This window comes from Pantherophis guttatus, chromosome 3 (assembly GCF_059756535.1).
Source record: "Pantherophis guttatus breed Tessera chromosome 3, ASM5975653v1, whole genome shotgun sequence".
Lineage (NCBI taxonomy): Eukaryota > Metazoa > Chordata > Lepidosauria > Squamata > Colubridae > Pantherophis > Pantherophis guttatus.
The window spans coordinates 56272017-56295797 of record NC_142065.1 but is presented as its reverse complement, the minus strand read 5'-3'; the positions used below and the strand labels follow the sequence as shown (position 1 = coordinate 56295797).

The 23781-nt window shown below is 36.3% G+C and overlaps 1 protein-coding gene across 4 annotated transcripts; it reads right to left on the bottom strand.

The window, feature by feature from the left end:
- Positions 1 to 250: 250 nt before the first annotated feature.
- On the bottom strand, positions 251 to 23676 carry KDM4A (lysine demethylase 4A). Of its 4 annotated transcripts, none has more exons than XM_034414875.3 (22): positions 23237 to 23676; positions 21271 to 21457; positions 19772 to 19947; positions 18969 to 19083; positions 18464 to 18657; positions 18178 to 18227; positions 17195 to 17298; positions 16557 to 16694; positions 15323 to 15570; positions 14220 to 14410; positions 12995 to 13377; positions 12200 to 12320; positions 11082 to 11260; positions 9913 to 10111; positions 8775 to 8851; positions 7205 to 7260; positions 6514 to 6622; positions 5865 to 6053; positions 5210 to 5380; positions 4529 to 4648; positions 4024 to 4116; positions 251 to 3569 (listed from the first exon to the last, which is right to left on the bottom strand). In XM_034414875.3, exons 2-22 carry the CDS (start codon positions 21406 to 21408, stop codon positions 3429 to 3431), a joined length of 3192 nt encoding a protein of 1063 aa, XP_034270766.1. In that variant the 5' UTR covers positions 21409 to 21457; positions 23237 to 23676; the 3' UTR covers positions 251 to 3428. The 4 variants fall into 4 exon arrangements, with proteins under 4 accessions (XP_034270766.1, XP_034270764.1, XP_034270765.1 ...); XM_034414873.3 differs by having other exon boundaries at positions 23072 to 23287; XM_034414874.2 differs by having other exon boundaries at positions 23093 to 23265.
- Positions 23677 to 23781: the final 105 nt, after the last annotated feature.

Sequence of the window (23781 nt, the reverse complement as noted above, 5' to 3'; positions counted from 1 at the left end):
CCTGATCAGGAGCTGTGAACCTAAATCTAATGAACTTCCAAATACACACCCAAATATGAACACTTATTCTAACTAAATAAAAGCTAGAAGTATTAATAACTGAAGAAAATCTAGAATAATTCCTGACTCGGGGTAGGTAGCTGATCATGTACCGGTTACTGAGACTGAATAGATGTAACTTGTTAAAAGAAGAAAGAACCTAGGAGAGATGTTGAATGAAACCCAGCAGTATAACTGAAGACGCACAGGCTTTCATGTTAAAGTGTTTCAGATTTAATCAGTTGAGTCTAGTCCAAAATTATATTACTAGATCAGAAAAACAATACATAAAGCTGCCTGTCTTGTATACATCTCACACTGGCATCCTAAAACCAGCACAACTTCCAATAGGTCAGAAATTATTGAGTCCTTCTTGAAGGAATCATAATAGATCATATTTAGATCACATATTTCATCTCGTTCTTTTCTGTACATATAAAGCCTGCTGCAACCTTATACAGAGGTGTGTGCATATATTAAATGACAGGGGCAAACTAAGAAAATGGTGCTTATATTTTCAAAAGCTTGTTAAACCATCAATAGGAAGAAGTTTATCCCAATTACGTGTCAAATTTATAAAATTAATCAACAATTTTATTACAATGATTTAAGATAAAACAATTGCAGTTTGACTGGATGAGAGCAACAGACACATTTGTAAGAATAAAATAGGATATAATGATTAAAAGGGCTCTTAGAATTCTTACTGCCTGCTCAATGATAAGCAGACATATTAAAATCCTTTACAAATCCTATAAAACCATCTTCTGGATTTTGAAATGAATTAAACCAATTTGCAGATATACTCAAGACATATTTGATTATGATGTGAATTCATTTTTAAGAATTCAGAAAGATTTTGAACAGTTCAAGCTACAGTTCAAAAATATTTTTAAAATCCATTGATACGTATCATCAAGAGTTTATTTTCAATCTAAAAGCAGAAAAAGACTTAAGGAAAAGTACCTATGCCTGTTGAATGAACCTTTGGCATCATGATTCAGTTTTAATATTGATACAGAAAAGCCTAATTATATCTGGGACAACAGTAATCTCCAGGTTAAGAGGTAAGAAAAGAGAGAGGGAATCTCTGTTTCGTACTAAAAACATTCCTGGGGAATCAAAAGAATACTGACATAGAAAATGTATTGCCCAGAATGACTTTTGCTTAATACACAAGGGTCAAAAAGAAAAGGCTGCCAATCTTGCTAGATAGTACAAACCATTTAAATAAATACTAGCGCAATATCTATTCAAGACCCAAAAGGAGACATGACACTTTTTAAAAGGCAGCAACTGAGAACAGCAAGATATTCTCATGAACTATATAATTACCAATCTTACTTCCAAATTGAGGGGCAGTGTCCAATTGCAAATATTTCAAAAGTTGCTCCTTTGTACATATTTATATATATATATTTTGTGCTTATGAAGGGAGCCAATCTCTGTAATACAGATTTAAATTCTAAAGTAATACAGAAAGATCAATACTGTATACTGAAATGTACATCTCTCCACTTCTTTTAGGTTTCTTCCAAAATGCATTCAGGATCCTGATTAATAAAGGAAGGAGAGAGTCAGAAAAGGCTTTGAGATTTTGTTCACCTGAACTTTGAAGAATTTTGCTACTATAGGTAGTCCTCAATTTACAATCACAATTAGGATTGGAATTTCTGTTGTAAATTGGTGCAGTCATAAAATGAATCATGTGACTGGACCTATTTTACAACCATGTTAACATGGTCATTAAGTGAAATGTGGTCATTAAATGAATCACAGTTAAGTGAACCTGGTTTCCAGTTGACTTTGCTTGTTGGAAAATCACAAATCACAACCATCATGTGACTGCAAGATGCTGCAACTACATCCCACATGTGAGTTGACTGTCAAGCACCTGAATTCTGATCACCTGACTGAGTGGGGTATGCAACAAGTTGTAACTTTGAGAAGAGTTTGCAAGTCACTTTTTCTGAGGCTGTTATAACTCTGAATCACTTTTAAATGAACGGATGTAAATATAGGACTATCTATATGTTGTGTGAACTTTATGCAGCAAGATAAACAGATAAATAAAGGGAAGGAATACTACACTGTATTACTACAGTACAATATTAGAGTATTACTATAGTCTTCCCTGGAGCCTCTACCGTAGTAAACATGAGCACATTTATCTTTCAAGATTAGATGATATGGGCATGTTCCAGGTACTATAGACACAGACTACAAGGGCATGTTTATAACTAGACAAGTAGCTTTTCTTTTCTTGCAATATATCTGGATGAAAATTGCCCCAATGACTGCATGGCAAAATAATGAGACACCTCTTGAAAATGTACCTTCAGCTTCCTTTTCTCTGTCCCACAAAAGATAAATCTAAATATACGTGAGCCCTTCCATTAGTCTTACCTGTATAGGTTTGGGCAAAAACAGTGCAAAGCTTCCAAACGGAAATACCAATAATGCTGACCTCTGGCATAATTTAATGAATATTCAAACTGGATTCAAATACCCTACAATTTGGGGTCACTGCCAGTGAGATGAAAGAATGCTAATTTTCCCAAGCAATCTTGTTGCAAACCTGGGCCCAATTTGTGGCCATTCCAAGCCAAACAGGAATGGGAATCCTTGTAGTCCTTATTGCCTTAATTGAGGATATTTTCCAGGATTCTCTTGCCTGAGGAATGCACAGCGTTGAATGGCTCAAAACCTTTTCCTATTACATAGGCACAAACTATAACAATTAAACATGAGTAAATAAGTCTCTGAATATAAAATAGGGACAAAAGCTTCAAAGGTTCAAGAAGTTGGGAATAAAGAGAGTTAATCAATTTCATTCTCCATTCTTCAACTCACTTAGTTCTGTTCTCAGAGAGGTGATGCTTAAAAAAAAAAGATGCGTGCTCATGACAAAAAATCAGGGTTATAAATATAAAAAGGAATTCATTGTCAAGCACCAGTAACATCACCAGTTTTGTGCAGGCAGGATGAGCTCAGAATTTTCCCCAGAAATAGACATTTAATCCAGGAAAAAGGGAGAAAGTCATTTTTAGCACTGTGACTGTCTGGGCTACTCCTTGGATGGTAATGGAAAGTTATCCTTCTGGCAAAGAACAGTTTATTGAATGAAGAAACTCACAGCTAACAGCGAAGACATCAAAGCTGGTATGAACCAAATGCTTCACAAACTCAAAGATGTGCTCCTGAATGATAGCCTTGGAGTTTGCCAGTAAAGCCAAATCCATACCTTCAAGGTGCTACAGAGTCAGATAAGCTTATCTCATTTCTTTTTTTAAAAAAAAGTGGAATATGAAGATTGTCTGTTTGGCTTCTGCTGTGCTGGACTGCTAGGATCCATTTTGGGGTGGTCATTGCAATCCTGCTGTAAGCTATTACTCCATAATGGCCCGGTATAGTGCAGGCTCGATGTAATCCTCACGATAACGCGAGTTGATCACCCTCTGTCTTTTTCTCTCTTGCTTGACTTCTTTCTCTGTGAAGATCTCTGTGAAGCGCATGTCAGAGGCAACAGACTGCAAATCAAGTAAAGGTAAGAAATGTTAAAAGGACAATGAAGAAAACTGGACTATAAGTGGTAATGATTCTTCATAATTTTCCTCTTGCATAATAAAAATCATATTATTTTACTGGAAAACAACAGAGCGTAGATTTTGGGAATCTAACTATCCCGTTTAGAGTAAACTACTGACTGTAGATCCACCTCAGCTCTTGAGACTCCAAGTGGTTGTTTACCATTAATCTACAAATTTGCAGAGTTCAATAATGGGCTCAACAAACAGTATTCTGAAAATCTATTTTTTCTTTTCTTTGAAATGGCTTTTGGAACCTTTAGTTTAATAATTTTATTATATCCTTGAAGCATCTGGAAGTGTCCTAGTGACAGAAGAAATGTTCCCTATGTGGGAACTGATGCTCTCTTGTGTGAGAAGAATTTCACGTATCAAAATCTATCGCTGTTTGACTTACCAGCCTTGACTTGACTCTTTTAGGAAGTTCTTCATCAAGTGTGTACACATCATCCCTTTTTGCCATCAGTTGGGATCCATCTTCAAACTCCACCTAGAATCAGAACAATCAGGTGGCTGTGAGATGAACATAAGCATCAATTGCTATTTCTGTATCATGCAATTCAGTACAGAATGTTTTATGGAGCAGGACCCCAGCCAACTGGCATACAATTTCATGTACTCATCATGAAGGAGTTGGCAGACCAGCTGCTAATAACAGAAGAGAATATCTAGAAATTAGTTTACAGTATATAGCCACAATTACAATGCATGAGAATTAACACCTCTTTACACAAATGTCAATATATCAATCAATATATCTTTTGGAACAGTCAATTACATGTTATCTTGCTCATGGCAGGCCAGAATACAACCTTCAGAGATTTCAGAACTCCCAAATTAACAATACACAGAGAGTTAAAAAGAGAGAAAATGAGAAGATCGATCCCATTTCTCTCACTCACCTGGTACATCTGGATGATATGAGAAGCCACAAACGTAGCTCCATAGACCTGTCCATCTGTCCATCTGACTTGAACAACTTCTCCTGGAGGTGGAGGACCAAGCTGGAGGCAATCTCGACTCTGTCCACATTGGAGAAAGTTTGAGAAATATAATCATCTACTGAATAGCAAACAGAAGAAACATTGCCTAAAATAATGAACCCTGGAGAAGCTTAACAATTGAGCTGGTAGATGGCAATGAGGAGAGCAGGAAAGTGTCTAAGTACAATTCTGTTAACATCAGGAGGTAGTTGCAATGAGCTTAATCTTATAATCAGAATATTCCTGTCATGAACAGATTACAAGATGTACAAAACTAACCTTGTTCTACAACTACTCGTTTGTTATACAGATATCTGTATGAACATAAAACAAGTAAAAATCTGATAATAGAATAGAATCTTCATCTGGAATTATTTTTTTCTCTAACGAAAACTTCTAAAAGGTACTGAAGAGAGGGAAGGAGAAAGGGAAGAGATTTCTAATTTAGGAGTCAAATAATCTATGCTATATTTAGCTTTGAATTATGCAGCTCAAAAATATTTTTATTTAGAGATTTGACCCACTTCAGCAATCTGAGACTTTATGTTTCTTAGGACTGTATATTTTCTGGTGCAATAATTTTTTTACTGCAAAGCATACCACAATATCTTCTGGATATAGATTATCACTGAAGGAGCCATCATCAAAGTTGACTTCATAAAATGTTTCCTTCGTCAGATTGATCACTTCACATTGATAGAAACGTCCATTCTTGTGCTTGCTTATCACAGGCTGTCCCACAGCAAGATCCTGTAGACCGGCCTTAGCTCGCTGAAGGAATAAAGGAGCTATAATCAATGTTATATTCAAAAGATAAAACTCGATGGTTTAACTACATGAAATACTTTGAAGGTTGTGGAAAGTTGCACAAAATACAAGTGCTTCCTATGCATTATCTGGAAAGCACAGAAAGATTATTTTTACATCTCTTTTGAAAACCTTTTTAATTTAAGATTTTTATTATGTCTTTATATTTTTATTGCTGAGGCAAACTCTTTACCATCAACTTTTAATGAAGGTATAAATAGAAGGTTCAGTAATATTAACAATAGCAACAAAACTAGCAGTTGCTTTGAGCAGATAAACATTTTAAAATAAAGGACAAAGCAAGCATTTCCATAATATGGTGTATATGCGTGGGCCTCCTGAACACTTTTACTACTGCCTTTCCAAACTGATTAAGAAGTTCAAAAGTAATATGTCAAGTACAAATGTTAAGTTAGGCTGAACCAAATATTAAGCCTCTATTGCTTACCTCTGCTTGAGATGGAATTTTATGTCGAAAGCAGGTAATGAAGACCACAAACGGCCAGTCGTCTGGCTGCATCATGACTCCAGCTGCTTGAGCGCAGCTGACGTGGAAAGATGTAGGACAGCGGCCATGAGAGCACTGCACGCAACAACCAGCTATTCTCTTCCGCCTTTTCTTGCAGAAGACACATTTCTGTAAAGAGAAATTTTCAGACAAACCTGCATTCCATGTGTATTTCAATGGCACTTACAATCTGCTTCAATGGACAGGCATTTTCCCTATTATCACTAATATATAATTACTCAATTCTACAAGTAATTGCTAGGTTACACTGATTATTATACTGCATACAATGGCTTTTCGGAATCTGTCACCTTCCAGATATGCTGGGGTCCAACTTCCATAATTTTTGGTCACTGTGACCTTTGCCCACCCAGTCTTAAAATAAAAGTAGTTTTGTCCAATACTTTTGAACGGGAATGAGTTGGTAAACGCTAGGTACAATCATCCAAATTTCCACCACTTGCATTATCACAAATTATGTAATTTGAGAAGATTGTTTCCTACGTTCTCAGGGTTCTGATTTAAGAATCTCATAAAAGTATAAAATAAGCATGTATTAATCAATTCAAACTACCATTTATTTTCTTACCAGTCGGAAGCGTTGCAATGGAATTTTGCTGACATCAACTGGACTACGCTGAGCAATGTTTATAAATTTGGCCTCCAGAACTGCCACAGCACACATAACATGAACCCATCTGAGAAAAATCAGAAGTTTACTTAAGTATTTAGTAGATGTTTGTTAAAAATTGGCTGCAGGTTATGGATAATCAAAACTGATAATGGTAAAACAGCTCAAAAACAAACATATAGGCCATAGTGTAAAGAATAGTAACCTTATGAATAATATGATCTCCTCCACTCTCAATACAGCTGCATAATGTATTTTAAAAAAGTGCTTTGCCAAAACATTCAGTACAAAAACAGCCACATACTCTGGAAGGTTCACGGCTGCTTCAAAGATTCTCTCTATTGTATGCATGAAGAGATAATAGACTATTGGCAATTTGGCTGTCTCTGCATGATACATGTGTGCATCAACAGTCTTTGCAGCAGTTTATGAAAACTTCATAGAAAGTGGTTGCTTTAAGTATCTGAGGAGGGGATTTTTGCTTGCAACAATAAACTTTGCAAAACATGAATGAATGATTAATACAGTACTTTGCACAACCATAGCTTCAACTAGCATTGTATCAGACCAGGGAAACATCACTAATTTGTTGCTTCATAGAGTTGATGAGTCCAGGGGTCTTCCATACTTAATTATCACAAAAACTCACTTGTTATCATTGGCTTTTTGAAGTGCACCTCCACGAAGTGAGCATAAGCAGCAATCCTGAAGGCCAAAAGAAAATCACATTTTATTTATTTGTATTTATTTTATATCCTGCTTTTATTATTTTTACTCAAGGCAGTATTTTTACTCAAGGCAGCGAACATATTCAACACACCTTCCTTCTCTTATTTTCCCCACAAGAAGTACCCTGTGAGGTGAGTTGGGTTGAGAGAAAGTGACTGGCCCAATGTGATCCAGATGGCTTTCATGACTAAGGTGGGACTAGAACTCATGGTCTCCTGCTTTCTAGCTTGGTGCCTTAATCACTAGACCAAACTGGCTTTCATGTTGTTGAAATCACACCAATTAACACTGTACTATTATAGCACTACATTTTATACAATTTTTCTGAAATACATAAATATTCTGCAATGAGAATCATACAAGTTAAATAATTATTTTGTGCATTAATTGTTTTTGTCTTATAGAAAATGTCATAGAAGAAACTAAGCTGGCTCTATAGCCGTGATGGGAGAACCTATGGCATGCAGCCTGGAAGTAGCACGCAGAGCCATCTCTCCAGACATGCGAGCCGTCACCCGTTGCTCTTCTGGTTTCTGGTGTGCCAGCCAGCTGCTTTTCACGCATGCAGGAGCGCTGGAAACTGGAAGAGCAGCCATCCAGTGGGAAGATGATCTTCTGGTTTCCGGCATGCACATGCGCACTGGCCAGAAACTAGAAGACCAGTTGCTGCGTGCCAGAAACCGGAAGACCAGGTGGCCGGTGCGCATGCGTGAGCCAGAAACCAGAAGATAATCTTTCCAGCGTGCACATGCACGCCGGGTGGCTGCTCTTCCAGTTTCTGGCATGCATGCGTGTGCAGGGGCCCCTGTTTTGGCACTCAGTGCCGAAAACGTTTGCCAACACTGCTCTATAGGAAACGAAAGGCTAGTGCTAGGTAGAATGCATTTTATTAAGTCCTGTTAGGGACACACATAGCAGAAAACTATCCACACCTATGCGGAAGTGAAGCTTAGATGATTGTTGAAAAGCCTATTCTATCCTATCTGGCAAGGTGATACTTCACTAGACATGCATGACAGTAGAGTTGCACATAAATGTCTGCAACATATGAGCCAAATAAACCTGGAAAACATCTCCTAGCAGTATTCAATTTCCTAAACTAAGTTTCTAAAACAATGATAAACATTTTAAAAATTTAAAAAGTAATCTCAATATCTGCGTAAATGTTTGATTTAGAAGAGATTCAGGGAAGCTACCTCCATTAGGGATTGCTAATTAAGCCAACTTGAAGAGGAGGTTTAGTACCCCAGGACTAGATTCTGGAATACTGATGAATACATTTAATAATGGACGATACTGAATCAACCAAACAAACTATTCATTTAAAATATTCCATGAAGTAAAGTCCTATCAGAAACTAGATCTTCTTTACATTTTAATAAATCTTTTTTATACAAATAAATCTATTTCAATAACTATCTCACAACTGCAAACTTTCCAGTGCCACCGAACTAAGGCTCATGCATGAACACAAAAGAATTTTGGCAGACCTCTTCTAAAGCATTGGCTTTGCATCGAGAGCACTTCCAGTCTTCAGTTGCCTTCTCAGGGGCTACTCCATAACAACCTACATTAAAAAAAAAAAAATAGAAGATTTGTAGGCTAAGCAATAAAAATCAGCAATGTTTTAATTTTCATATCCCTTCTTATTTTAACAAATATTAAAATAAGTTTGACCAATAAGTCAAAATAAGTTTGACCAATAAGTCAAAATAAGTTTGACCAATCTTGGAAGACCCACTTGAAACACATTAACAAAAAAACAATAGTAATCTATCCATAATCTGATCTCTCATTTAAAAATATAAATTTCAAACCTGTGTTTCTTTATTATTTACTCAAGCCATAAAAATGGTCATGATGGGTCAAATCTATCTCTGGGCCCTGTCAATTCAATGAATTTTAGAACAGAAAAAATGAACTCCAGTCGTTAACTATCACAGTGCCTTATGTCTTTGAGGTTTTTTTGATTGTTTTAAAGTATTAGTGATATCCAAAGCATTAGGATAGGAATTCATCCAACCTGCTTAGTAAATGGCATTCCACTAAGATTTTCCCCTCTGAATTCTTATATTGTGGGATAGTTTTTCTGAGACAGTATCTTAATCTTCACATAGCATGAAAAGTACAGTGCTACCTTGATACTCAATGCTTTGAAATTCATCGAATTTGGTACTCAACAAAAATTTTGTCCCAATACTCATCATTTGTTTGGTACTCAGCGCATAAACTATAACTTGTCAGTGTCGCCTTGTAACTCACTGCATTATTCCTTATGGGACAAATTTGGTACTCATCATTTTTGGTACTCATTATGCCTCCCGGAATCAATTAACGTTGAGTACCAAGGCACCACTGTATCTGAAAGGATATATTTTGTTTATTGCACTTTAATTGTAGTCTTTACCCATGGTATTTTCAGATCATTTTGTTCATATGAATCTGATGGGCATTAAAGTGCAATTCCTTGACTTTTTTCTGTGCTCTTCCTTACAGGTAGACATAAGCAGGAATAAGATGCTCATACTTACATTGCTTCTTTATAAACTTGGGAAAATGGAGGGGTAAATAGTAATATTTTATTTTGGGTATCAATGGACAATCAGACCTAAGTTATACAATACTCACTGGCATGGACCTGGACCTGACAGTGCTTGCATGTGATCAAAATACTGGTGCCATCTTCCTCCAGATATGGGGTAGAGAGGCTGACATCTGTGCTACAACCAGTGGTAGTAAAACACATCTCAGGGATAAGGGGCTTAGTTCTCATCTTTCCATTAGCAGCATTTGGAACTGCTTGTAAGCTCTGACTTCCGCAATCTGCCTGCCAGTGAGAAATTACACATTTTAGAAAAGAACAACACTGATAAAATAAAAATAAATATATGATCAGAAAAGCATTCCATTTTTGTTTGCATACTGAAAGAATTGAAATAAATATCATTTCACTATGTTATGCTTTAGGTACAATGATTCTGAATTAAATTTTATATTTTTCTTTCCAAAGAGATAAATATTTCCGCCAAACAAACAAATCAATACATCCTTTTTTCATGTCAGAATAAAAGAAAAAATATGTTTGACAAAATTGATATAAAATACTCTAAATCTTTGAAGATAAGTTACATACTATCTTCATCTCAGGCACCTTTCTGCAAATATGACTCCAGCTCTAAGATTTTATTTTTTAATTTTTAAATATGTTACTCCTAATATAACAATTCATCAAAAATATTTTGGGTTTGTTTTAAGACTTCCTTGTTCTACTAAAGAACCAAAAAATAAATTATAAATTCCTTAAATGTTTTTAAAAAAGGGTTAAAATATCACACTAAACAGTTTCTGTGTTGCATTATTTAGTGAGGGAAAAATGAACAGTAAACCTTTTTGAAAAAATATTCATACCTTAACCACCATGCCATATAGACTCTCAAGAGACCTTTCCCACCTGAGATGAATGTGGCAACTACTATGGCATACAGCATCCATTATTACCAGGCAGTTTCCCATCTATGTATAAACCATGCTTAATCTTGCTTAGCTTCCGTAATCAGGCACTAGAATATGTATGGTTTATTTTTTAAGAAAGCATGCATTTGTCAGGGTAATATGAAAGATGCTGTAGGAAATCAGTTCTACTTACTATGGAAACATTGGAAGCAGGATTATTCTAACAATAATCAGTCTTAAAACTGAAAGCACATTATTAACACGGTGCTTCCAACACTTTCACAAACCACATTTTATCAGTGCTTCTGTACTATACAGGCCAGGAGAAAGAATAATCTGCTCACCTGGTAGGTTTGGAAGAGCATGCACACTGCACAATAGGGAGCCTGCTGAGCCATGGCAATATTATACTCCTTTTCCGCTTCAAAATTTGGAGGACGATTCTGCCACAGTTGGCTAAGAGGTTTGGCCCATGCTTCCATCTCTTCAGTTTCTTCTTCAGGTGTCAACTGCTCTGACATTTCTGCAGTAAGAATCACACCATCAATCAAAATTTAGATAAACCATTTTCCCTTTTTTGCAGGCTGTCAAAAGAATAACAGATTTAAACTACTGGAAAGGTAATTATGTTCCTCACTTTTCAGCCATGCCTGCCAATGCTCTCTATGCCTCTATTAGCAATCTTTACAAATGCTGCCTTTTACACTGTACAAACATTCAGCTCCACATGGCTGCTAAGTCCATACAATTTGTGAGACCATTAATTTGGAAATAATACAGCACCTCACAATTATAAAATTATGTTTGAAATATGTACACTCTTTCTTTTGCCTTAGAGATCAAAGTGCTGCATTGGATCCTAAGTTGGTAACTGAAAATTCAGCATCAAAGTGTATCAAGTTCACACTGCCAAGTATACAACCTTCAAAAATTGTGAATCAGACTGTGATTAATGTATTCAGGTATATGTTGTACAAGAGATTGCTTTAAAGATGTAAAGGATGAGTTTAGACATACAAAGATGCTTATTGCTACAGGCAATCCTTGACTTACAATCATTCATTTAGTTACCATTTAAAGCTACAACGGTACTGAAAAAAGGGACTTGTGACTAGTTTTTACACTTCAACCATTGTAGCATTCCCCATAGTCACATAATCAAAATTCAATTGCTTAGCATGTATTTATGATGGTTGTAGTGTCACAGGGTCATGTGATCATCTTTTGCAACCTTCTGTCAACTAAAGTCAGATTCACTTAACAACTGTGTTACTAACTTAACAACTGCACTGATTTACTTAATAGCTATGGCAAGAGAGGTCATAAAATGGGGCAAAACTTACAATTGTGTTGCTTAGCAATAGAAATTTTCAGTGGTAAATCAAGGACTAGCTGTCATTCAGTATCGCTATTGGACAAATACCTCTATTACAAAAAAAAAAGGAAGAAATTTAGAACTTACCATCATCACTAAGGCCGTCTTTAACCAAGAGTGGGTGATGACGTGGGAGTTTGGTCAAGGGCTGGCGACGGCCTTTTGATTGCTTATAATCCTTTACAGATCTGATGTAATCCTTTGCCATCTGCAGAAATCAAGACAGGGTCAGAGAGACAGCTTGGTCTAGTGGTTAAGGCAACATGCTAGAAAAGCAGGAGACTATGAGTTCAAGTCTCACCTTAGCCATGAAAACCAGCTAGATGACGTTGGGCTAGTCAATCTTTCTCAGCCCAATTCACCTCACAGGGTTGTTGTTGTGTGATAAATAGGAGGAGGATGGTATGCTAGGTATGTTTGCTGCCTTGAATGATTTTTTTATTTGTAAAAATAATAAAAGCGGGATACAAATAAATATATAAATAAAAACAGTAACCACAACTTTATAGTAGCACTGTATAGTACTACTGGATGAATTCAAAAACTGAAAAATTACTTGTACTTTCTACACTGCTTAAGCTCCAGGGTATGCAAGATGTGTATTATGGATAAAATAGTGTATTTCAGTATGCAGAACTACATTGACAATAGATTTACTTGGCATCTAATGCAGCAAATACAGTTCTAGAAATATTCTTTGCAAATTGCACATCAGCTGATAAGGTTGTCAGAAAGTGAAAATCAGATAGAAGATTAGATTTTACAATATTCCATGATAAGTGTCTATTGAGAACCCATCCTATATATTGCTTTATCATTCAAATGTATCCCACACATGCTATACAAGATAGATTGTAAGTATACCATTTGATGTAATCTTACTTTTGCAAGCTCCTGTTCATCCACACGAGCTGTGGAACTGGTTTTCTTCCTGGAAGGCTGTTCAATCTCCATGACATTCACCTCTTCCTTAGCATAACTATGAACTGTGAGCACCTCAGTTTGCTCAACCAACTGCCTGGAAAGATCAGGGGGTTCAGAATCTGAAGAGCCAGAACAAAAAGATGAGCTAGACTGAAGGCTGGAGACTGGGCTTGGTTTCATGGTAGATTGGGTCAAAACTGAAGACATAGAATGTGAAATGGAAAGATCTAGAACAGCTGCTTCTGGTTCCTCTTCCTCTTCTTCCTCCTCCTCCTCCTCCTCCTCATCTAGTTTAACATTTTTCAGTTCTTCAAATTTTACTTCAGAGGAATCTGCATACTCTGCATCAAAAACAATATTTGAAATACTCTTTAGTAACTGCTGCCAAATAAAATGCTCAATTTTATTAAAGCCTAAAAATTAATTTGAAACTAGGACTTCAAATTGTGAAATATTAAATGGCCCAGTCTAGCTAAAAGTTTAATGTATTTTTAAAAAATACTCCTATAATTGGAATTTCCTCTAGAACTTCATTAACACATAACACAATGTTATATCTTTAATTTCTCACTAATCAGGCTAATTTCTCACTAATTCAATTTCTAGAATTTTTGTTAACTTATTTGCTCCAATCCTGCCCTTTGGTGTTGTATTCACTTTCTGAGACACATCTCCAAATTTTTTCAAGCTAAAAAAAATACAAATTAAAATATTCTAATGATTTCATATTTTATTTCATAACTGAAAGTCTTGTGGCTTCCATAACAGTCCTTGAGCAATTTTTGGATAAATGTCTCCAAACCTGGAAGTTACTTCTCAATTTATGAATTTCTTCTGTTTTACTGACACAATTCTGTTAGTTTCTTATTTTATATTGCTAAAGTCAAAAGAACATTACTTTAAGAAATTCATCTGAGACGTTTGCAGATGCCCCAATTTCTTCAGCATATCTTTCATATTCCTAATGAGGCATTATATCAGTTTTCAACCTGATGTTTTGCTCCCAATGTTTTTATGTCTGTTGAAAGCAGAAGTTGGGTTCATGCATCACACTAAACCTCACATAGATTGGGAACATTCAGACAACAAACTAGACCAAAACTAAACAAATTTCATTATGGCTAGGCCAAAATAAAGTTCCAGTAAGATAGGCCACCATGAACACTAGCATCCAAGAAGTTACCTGGAGGTGCAAGGCCTTCATCTCCTTGTGGTACAGGCTCTCTAGCAGGTCCAACTGGAGGGGCTCCTTCCTCCATCTCAAACTGCATTGGGACCACCTCCTCCTTGGGAAAGGACTCACTTTGACTCACTTCATGAGGAACTTCTAAGCAGACTCGGTGCCGCTTGCTTCCAATGCGATGCTTTGGGACACTGCAAAAAGAAATAACCATGTCATCTTTTTAAATCAGGAATATCCAATCCACAGTTTATGGGCAGCATGCAACCCTAGATAGATAGTAATGCAACAAGATTGTAAACTTCTAACATTATTATGTGATTTATATACAGGACATTAACCCTATTATATATTTTATATGCGGCTGAAGATAATTCCTCATAATTCAATGCAGCCCAGACACCAAAAGGTTGGACACTCATGTTTTAAACAGAACCCAACACAACTTTAATATCAGATTCCTCTCTCTGAAAAAATCAACTGGTTTTATGACTTTTCTGAAGTACCTGAGAAAGCACAGCTCTAAAAAGAGATATATTTACCACTAGGAGAAAAAATAAAAAAAAAATATTGGAAAAAATATTTCTTATCAGTTTGTCAAAAAATGACAGAATGCACAAGCTTTCTATTCATATTAATATGTGCAAATGGTTTCTTCTCATTATAAGAAATCCCATTTAATCCAAGGATTCAAATGAAACATGCTTGCTATTAGATAATAAATATTTCGAACACAAAGTATCTATCATTAATATAAATTTACAGCAGGGTAGAAGACAGTTATTTAACTTAAGTCAAGTCAGAAAAATTCTTTGAAATGCTTTATCCAATTCTTTGGTGAACAGACTGGTTCCAACCATTAATTTAATTTCTGTTCCATAGCCTACTGACAACTAAAAATCACATATCCATTTTCTAAAACTTACTGAATTTGATTATGAAACAAAACAAGGAGAAAGGAAGAAGAAACAAGTCCCAATATAATTGGCAGCCACTTAACATGGAGAATAGAAGAAGCTCCACAGATGCAACTGATTAATAAGTGAGTTATTAATAAGTGAGTGACACTGGCTAAGTCATGATTTATATAAAAAAAGAAAACATACCTTTTTTTCTCCATATCTTCATCTGCTTTGCATTCTTCATCTGTTTCAGTTTCTTCAGACCACTGCTTCTCATTCTTAACTTTTTGAAAGAGTTCACCCTTAAAGAACTCAGATGCTTCTGGTGTAGGAAGAGTATGATCAATTACTGTCACATCTTTCCCAACTTTCCATAGCTTGTAACGATCAGGCTGATATTTCCTCACAAAGACATCCATGGAGATTTTGACCATGTCCTTTCGGCAGGAGCACTGCATGGAATAACAAAACAGCTAAGGCCACTTATGTTTTCATTTCAATTCAGTAATAACTTCACTCTGCAACTATGCCTCCTTATGAGAGCACTATACCGTTTCCTAGTAAGAATGAATGATGACCTCAAACATTGGAGGCTAAAAGTAATTACTTGGAAAAAGGCAGAGGAGAACAAAACAACAGCTATTTAATGTTTGATATCACCAGATACATATCTGTTGTGAGCTTTCTTTCTGACAAAGCATTTGTTGTTGAACTGAGTACTCTGAAATATTATTAATAAATAAATAAAACAACAGTGCACAGAGTGGGCTCTAGAAAACTGAGGCTACAGCAGTGCGTGGGTTGCTACCGGTTTGGTACGGATCTTGCAAACCAGTAGTAACGGTGGCGGGAGGCTCCACCCACTCGCCCGGACATCATCATGGACGCTCTGCACATATGCAGAAGCGCTGCCCGTGCTCCCGATGCACTACATGCTTCACATGTAGTGAAGGTAAGTGGAACCTACCCCAGGGCTACAGCTATATGTCTGAAGCAGACATGAACCTGATGAATTAACAGAAAAAACATTGGGAAATAAACAAGTATTATCCTATTTCCATTTCACAAGCCTTATTGTTTAAATATCTAATTGAAAAAAAAAAAAGAATTGTACGAACAGGCATACCTTATCCTTAACTAAATATATATGGATGTCCACCGTGACATCTATATCAAAAACAGTAGTCCTACATAACTAATCAGAGTTCTACATTTTTCCATTTTTCCTTAAACTGTCTTAGAGGCTTTATTTGTATGAATTAATACATTTTTATGGATGTCCAAAGTTAAAATGGTGAGATCTACTTCATTGCGCATTTTTAGCAGCAAAAAGTTGTACGATATAGGATGCATTCCATCAACCATAAAATATTGAATTGATAAATGTTAATTTATAATTCTGTTTGATAAACGTTTAGGAATAAGCAACAATTCTTACTAAAATAGACTGCTTTCCATACTCAATCCAACGAAGTGTGGCAAAATTAGTAGATTCAGCACAGTTGAAGCCATGATTAAAACCAGCATGATATCCATAAGGAAAAGTTATCATGAATTCACCTGCTTCCTGAGTCACCTGAAAGAGAAGCAATCACTATGGATTTCTATAGTTTATATAAACTCTAAAATTCCTTTGATAATTATTTTATAATTTTCAGTACTACCAAGCTGGAAAGAGCCCATATTTCTAGCTTTTCCTAAGAATTACTTAATGAAAATATATCACAGAATTACGTGAAAAATAGGGAATATTCTCAGTGTGAAGAAGAAATGACACGATTCCTGTTTTTTAAAATTCTATTTCTCTCTTCCCACATTCTCAGTTCTCATTAGCTGTATCAGAGTACTCCCTACACTCAAGATTCTTTCTCTAAAGATGTTTTGAATATCTGTAAAAATAGGAGGGAGTGTTCTAAACTGATACCTCCCTACTATGTGTAACTATTGAAAAGTTAGAGAGGGGAAAACAAAATATAGGATGTTTTCCAATCTGGCCTTTCTATTTTCAGTTCCTATAATCTTATAAGAATATCTGCCTTCCTAGATTTGTGTAAAATGCCATCAATTTTTCCTTACTTTGTCAAATGGGATGCCATATTTCTTTAATATTGATGGTGAGATCAAGGTCATTTTGTGACGGAGAAAAGCTTCACAACTCTGAGCACTTCCAGGAAAGAATCCTATTTAAGAAACAGATATTCAGCAAGTATTGTTGAAAAGGACTGCTTGTACAACATTCATTGGATGCAGAATTGAATACTTTGATATGGCTTTTTCCAAGGTTGACAATGCATGAAAGATAGATAAAGTAACCAAAAAGCTTAGAGGTAACTTTCAGACAAAAGTTCCAAATGGAGAAAAGAGAAGTACACTTTTCTTATTCCCTCTTAACACATAATGAAGCATCAGAGACATAATTAAAAAAGAAAGTCTTATTTTTTTTCACATGTAGAGAGCTTTAAGAAAGTTCTTACGTCCTGAAATTCAGTAAATATTATATTTGTTGGACTTTTATAAATAAAATGAAATAATGGAACAAGATTTTCATAATTTTTCAAAATTATTGCTGTTATTTTACACATAGTCCTTGACTTACGACCACAATTGGGACCAGAATTTCAGTTGCTATGCAAGGCAGCTGTTAAGTGAGTCATGCCCAATTTTATCACTTTTTTTGGCACAGTTGTTAAGTGAATCACACAATTATTAAGAGAATCTGGCTTTTCCCATTGACTTTGCTTGTCCGAAGATCCCTGGAAAAATTGCAAAGGGCAATCATGTGATCCTGGGATGCTGCAACTTTGTAAATATATTCTGGTGCCAACTGTCCAATTTTTGATTATACGACCACAGGTATGCTGTAACAATCGTTAAGAGCAAGAACTGGTCTTAAGTCTCTTTTTTTTAGTACTGTTGTAACTTCAGTCACTAAATGAATGGTTATAAATCCAGAACTACCTGTAGTAAAGTCAGATTAGGGTTACAATTAAGTTAAAAAAAAAGCTGTCACTGTTTTTTAGAAACTATACAGACTGATTTAGAGAGAGAGGGATGTTTACCTTTAGCAAGACGTTCCAATCGCTTCCCATGCTCTGGAGGAATAGAGTACCTGTGATTGCACATAAACAAATTACAAATATAATCACACAAAAAAAAATAAGCTGCTTTAGGCTTGTTATATAACAATGCTGATATATAATAAGCAAGTTTAATCATTTCCCATCTTCACATCATTCCTATACTGAGAAAATCAGCTTATTAAATATGATCCTCAATTAAAAATGGATGCACATCTTGATACAGATACACACATATACACACACATACACACAGAGGATATCTCACCAGGACTTGGGTTCCCCAAAATGCAGATAATTTATACTGTACAGGTCCATGTCCTCCGTGTGCCAGGCAAAGGAAGTTTTCCACATCCCAAAGTAGAGATAAGGTGTATTCACTCCCTCAATGGTAATACCACTTTCATTTTCTACTATATCCAGAATTGTATTCAGATGACCAATATTCCACTCATCTATATGCTAAAAATAGATTAAACATATATATTTTTAAAAAAAGCAATAAGCTAGTAACATATATTCCAATATCTGTATAAAAAATCACTGAGGGTACTCAAATAATTTTATTTTATGAATATTGTAGATTAATTTTGCCTCATATATTCCATCTATGTACACATTAAACATATTTCAATTTTCAGAGATCAACCTAGGAAATTCAATAACACTGATGCTGAAAATTTAGATGAATCTTGAATCAATGCAAAAAAAAAAAAAAGTTAACACTAACAGATAGGGAAGCTGTTAATTATATCTCATTATTCCTCTTTTACCTTGTCATAGAGTGTGCCATTAACATCTGCCCCATAGATGGGAGCATTGAAAGTGAGATTCTTCCAGTACTTGCGTTCAAGATCTTCAAAATCTGTATACCGAGGAGTACAGTACCTAAGGGAACACAGGTTCACTGTCTTAATATAAATTGTCCATTCACTTTTTTTATTCACTGACAAATGTCATGAATTAGCACCAATTTTAAATAACACATTACTGTAGACAAGCATCCTGGAAATCAGACTATAAGAAGATAGTCATGTACAAACATCCTAGATGAAAGAGCCAACTTCTCCATCATTTAAAATTTGTAATAGAATTAACTAAGATTTCAACTAGATCATGCTCAAAGGCTGAAATTGTTCACATATAAAGATGCTGTAACTTTTACCATAATTTTAATGTAATTTCATTCTCTTGGTTTTAGTAATGGTGGACAGCAAAAACAGGTGTCAGTCCAGCAGTATCTTACAGAAATCCATTAAAAAAACCTAGGTTTTGATCTAGAAACTATCACATACATATGGAGCTTCTCAGAGATGACCCATTCAAATATTTGCTATTGAAATAGTGCAGTCCATTCATAAGAAATTTCTTTGGAGCTCTAAGAGTAAGATACAGAAGCAAGTATTCTCAAGAAAGTATATTCCAATTTGGAATACACTTATGCCAACTGACATGGACTTTGTTAAATTAAGATGCTTTTAGATTCGAACCATTACAAACTTATATTCCCTATACAAATACATTTATATAAATACAGATATTTAGAATCTTTCATGTTTAGATCATCTTTTCTTACTTGTCGCTATTTGCTATCCTCCTGAATTCTCGGACTGACATAGCTTTCTTCTGGATGTTATACTGAGTGAAGAGGCCTGATTGGCCAGTAACCACTTGCTGAATGGGAGCAGGGATGACCAGATCATCAATATCATCATACCATTTACGTGGCTTCCAATCCTTAGGAGGAACAATCTAGAAATTATAATTTTTATATGAGTAATTGGAAAACTCAGCACAAGAATAAAACATTCAAAGGCTATATAAAATTTTAATACTTCAAATAGACTGACTCTTCAGCTACACACAGTAGCAGAATTATGCCTCAGCATCATATAGTAATAATCCACAAACAACACTGTTAATACTCGACTAGAAGTTGGCATTTTATAAAATTAAGCACACAGTAAATTAATATTCATAATCAAGAAATCTGTTTCAAATTGTTATCATGTATTTGGCTCAGTGATTAGTTTAGAAGTATATATGCCAAAATGGCTCCTGATTTACTGAATATCCAAAATTAATTAAATATAGAGGAAAATGCCTACTTAAATGGTACATGATCTTTTTACTGCAAACAATAAGTATGCGCAAATCCTTTGAAAGCAATGTCCCACAATGTGTTAATGTCATATCTTTGAAATAATAAAGCACCTAAGGCAGGCTTGCTTACTGTATATAGAGTAAGCATATACATGCTTACTGAAAAAGATGCAGCTGCTTTATTGATTTAACAGAGATACCTTGCATACACTACCTTGTGTTGTGAAGCACAACTTTCAACAGATTGGCACAAACCTAATGAACAATATTACTGCAGTTTTCTTTTTAGAATTCTGCATATCCAAAGTAATAGATTGGTTTGTTTAGAAATTAATCCTCATGATAGTGCATACCATAAAAACAAAACTTTTAATAAAGTTACACAGGTCTCCCAGAAACATTTAGGCTTCATTTCAAATCCTATGTCAAACAATTAGTTAAACTAATGTGCAACAAAAGAAAATTCTAGAACTTCAGAATTTTCATTAAATGTTTGATTCCCCCCAGCAAAAATAGGTACTATTTCCTCATCAATGGGATCTAATAAAATCTCACAATACAACTTCCTCATTTGTATGCTGATTACCAACCAAATATGTTACATTTCTGAATCAAATTTAATTATACTACCTTGTTTCCCTGAAAATAAGACATCCCCAGATAATAAGCCCAATCAGGCTTTTTAACGCATGCATTAGAATAAGACCTCCCTGAAAATATTTAACTGCATGCGCAGCCGGTCCCCATTTCCTCTGATTAGGATTAGGGAGACAGAGCTGGAAATCAGGTAAGATGGCAAGAGAAGCCCCGTCTTGCTCCACTTGCCCCAAAATAATAAGACCTCCTCGAAAATAAGGCCAAGCACTTATTTTGGGGTTCAAAAAAATATAAGACAGGGTCTTATTTTCGGGGAAACATGGTAAATATGAATGAATAAATTGCAACATTATCATCACTGTTCCCACTTCTTACCTTTGCCAATCCAGCTCTATGGGCTCCTTGAGACTCTATATAGGCAATATAACGGCTGAAATTTTTAAATTCTTCCACAGTTGGATGGAATGTCATTATTCTGGCACTTGGATTTAGGTTTTCCAATTCGGACCCCATGTTTTTTTCCCCACAATCTTCTCATATGTGAACCAGGAGAACTACTTCACTAATACAAATAATTATAAGGATTAGAAATTAATAAGTATTATACAGTTATTGAGCACACAATAAAGAATGAGGAATAGCATCAAAATATGTCTACTTTCTTAATTAAAACTATATCAGACCCAACCCTTCTCAATTTTTATTGTGACTATTTTATACCTTTATACTCCTAAAAATCAATTTCATACTCAGATTTACAGAAGAAACCCGGTAAAGTACATGTATCAATTCTATTGTTTTATAATAAAAAAAAAAGCCTCAACCTTAAATAACAGAAATAATTTGACACTAGTTACAGAATAAGTCTCAATAGTCATGGATAAATCAAAACTGACCAATGTGAACTTCTCTTGATAAAAAGTTCTGTCTTAGTAATATAACTTTTCCTCTTCTTGGAGGCTAGCTTCATATTAAAGAGAACAGGTTTGTTTTCCATAGAGAAAAGCAAGTTCCTACTCTGAAATCTGTTTAAGACAGCAAGTATCCCAGATAACTATCCTGTTAAATGACTATCACTTATTAGACCTATCCAGGTCCTGAATCTTCTTCTCCCACAGCCAACTGAGGCCACAGGTATTTGTTTCTGAAAAGAATGCTTCTCCAAAATGTCTATATCCTTGCCTTGCTTACTAGGCCCTCAAGAGAAATGGAGAAAAGAAAGGTGACAGATAAAACTAATTTATGTGGGTTTGTTTACTGAAATAGAGGAGCTAAGAGGGGAATGAAATTTATAGTTACTTTTTAAATATTGAAACTCTTTTCAAAGCTTTTTTTTTTTTTAAAAAAAACTGGAACTAAGGGGGGAAAAAGATTATCAGGGTTTCCCAAAAATTCTTTGTAATCTTTTTCTCCCCCCCCCCTTTTTTTGTTTACTTTCAATTTATCTGGTTCTAAATACCTCAAGTCATCTGCATGACGTTAAAAGCAGTTGTACTGGTTTCCCTGGTGCTCTTAGAGCCCCAGCATTTAGAGGTGTTCCCCCACCCCCACAAATTCTTCATTTTATTTCCCTCTACTCTTCTGTACCGGCCCTCATTCAATTCCTTTCTTCCGTTTGTCGTTTTTCTTTGCCACGCGCTGGTGCTGAACCAGAAAAAAATGTGTTATCTAAGCACGGTCTTTGTGCTAAATGGAGAGGAGGGGAGAGGCTCTTGCATCTCAAAATTTCGAAACTGTTCCTCGAAGTTCTTCCGCCTATTGTGATCCTAAGCCCTCTTTTATACACGGATCGCCCCGAGCGAGCTCCGGCGGGCAACAGCTGATCCTGGCATCCTTCGCTCTCTTGTGGCTGGGAAGAGGCAAGGAGGAAGCGATCCAGATCGACCTCCTCTCGGAAAAAAAGCCCAGAAGGCCCGGCGTTGACATAGCAACTTTCGAGCCCTCAAATGTTTCGCTGGATGGAAGGGCGCTGAAATACGGAGAGTATCCAGCCCTCACCTCCATCCCTTCCCCGGTTTCAAGGAAGCCCACCCACCCCCTCGGTTTTCGGTTCTCCACAGCGCGATCTAGGTCGACCGAGGAGCCCCGCCCGGATGAGGCTTTCCTTCCTCCCTGTCCATAACACTCCAGGACTTAACTCTACCCCGCGGTCTCCCTTTACCGCATTTTCACTCACCGAAGGCCTCACAGGACCCACCTGCACTTCTGACAGGGCCCGAAATAGAGTTCTGTATTAAGCTTGGGGCCAACCCCGTCTTTGGTCCCGCCCCCCTTCCACGGTCACGTTCTTGACGTTTCCCGGCCACGATCCAATCCCCAAGAGTTCCCGCATCCGTTTTACCGTCTCATGGGTTAGGGGCAGTGCCAATCACGCCCCTTGCATTCGTTTCGTAAGCGTCGCGACGGCGGATCGAATGAGGACTCCCCGCTGCGAAAGTAGTTCCGTAGCGATGCACGGATTGAGCGCGACGCGGTTACGCCACTATGCGTTTTTAAACGAAGTTAGACGGATCCCTCCGCTGGAGTCGCTTAGTCGTCTTTTTCTCTCGGCATTTTACCCCTTTTATTTTAATTCGCCGTTCCCCTTCTCCTCCGTTTCCCAAGTTTCGCATAATTATTGCTCGGGTCCAGTCAGTAAGAAGTGCCTGAACTGGCCAACCAATCAGCGAGAAAGGATCGGTGTTACTAAGCAGATACTGTTTTGATTAGCGTTAGAAGGGGCGGGTAGAAAAAGCGAGATAGGAGGAACTGATGCTGCTCAGGCTGTTATCTAACCGTTGTGAATGCGTTGCTAGTATCACGTAGGATTGGAGGAGAGCGGTTACGTTTGTTGTTGTTTTTTCCCCCCTCAGCTTTTATTTTGAATGCTAAACAAATGTGATGCTA

What these genes read in the sequence shown, in the direction of transcription:
- KDM4A (XM_034414875.3), bottom strand. Translation starts at nt 21,408, where the DNA reads ATGGGGTCCGAATTGGAAAACCTAAATCCAAGTGCCAGAATAATGACA. An exon ending in ATTGGAACGTCTTGCTAAAG is followed by an intron (nt 17,299 to 18,177) that starts GTAAACATCCCT and finishes TTTCTTAAATAG; the next exon opens with GATTCTTTCCTGGAAGTGCT. An exon ending in TATATCCAGAAGATATTGTG is followed by an intron (nt 4,649 to 5,209) that starts GTATGCTTTGCA and finishes CAATGTGGACAG; the next exon opens with AGTCGAGATTGCCTCCAGCT.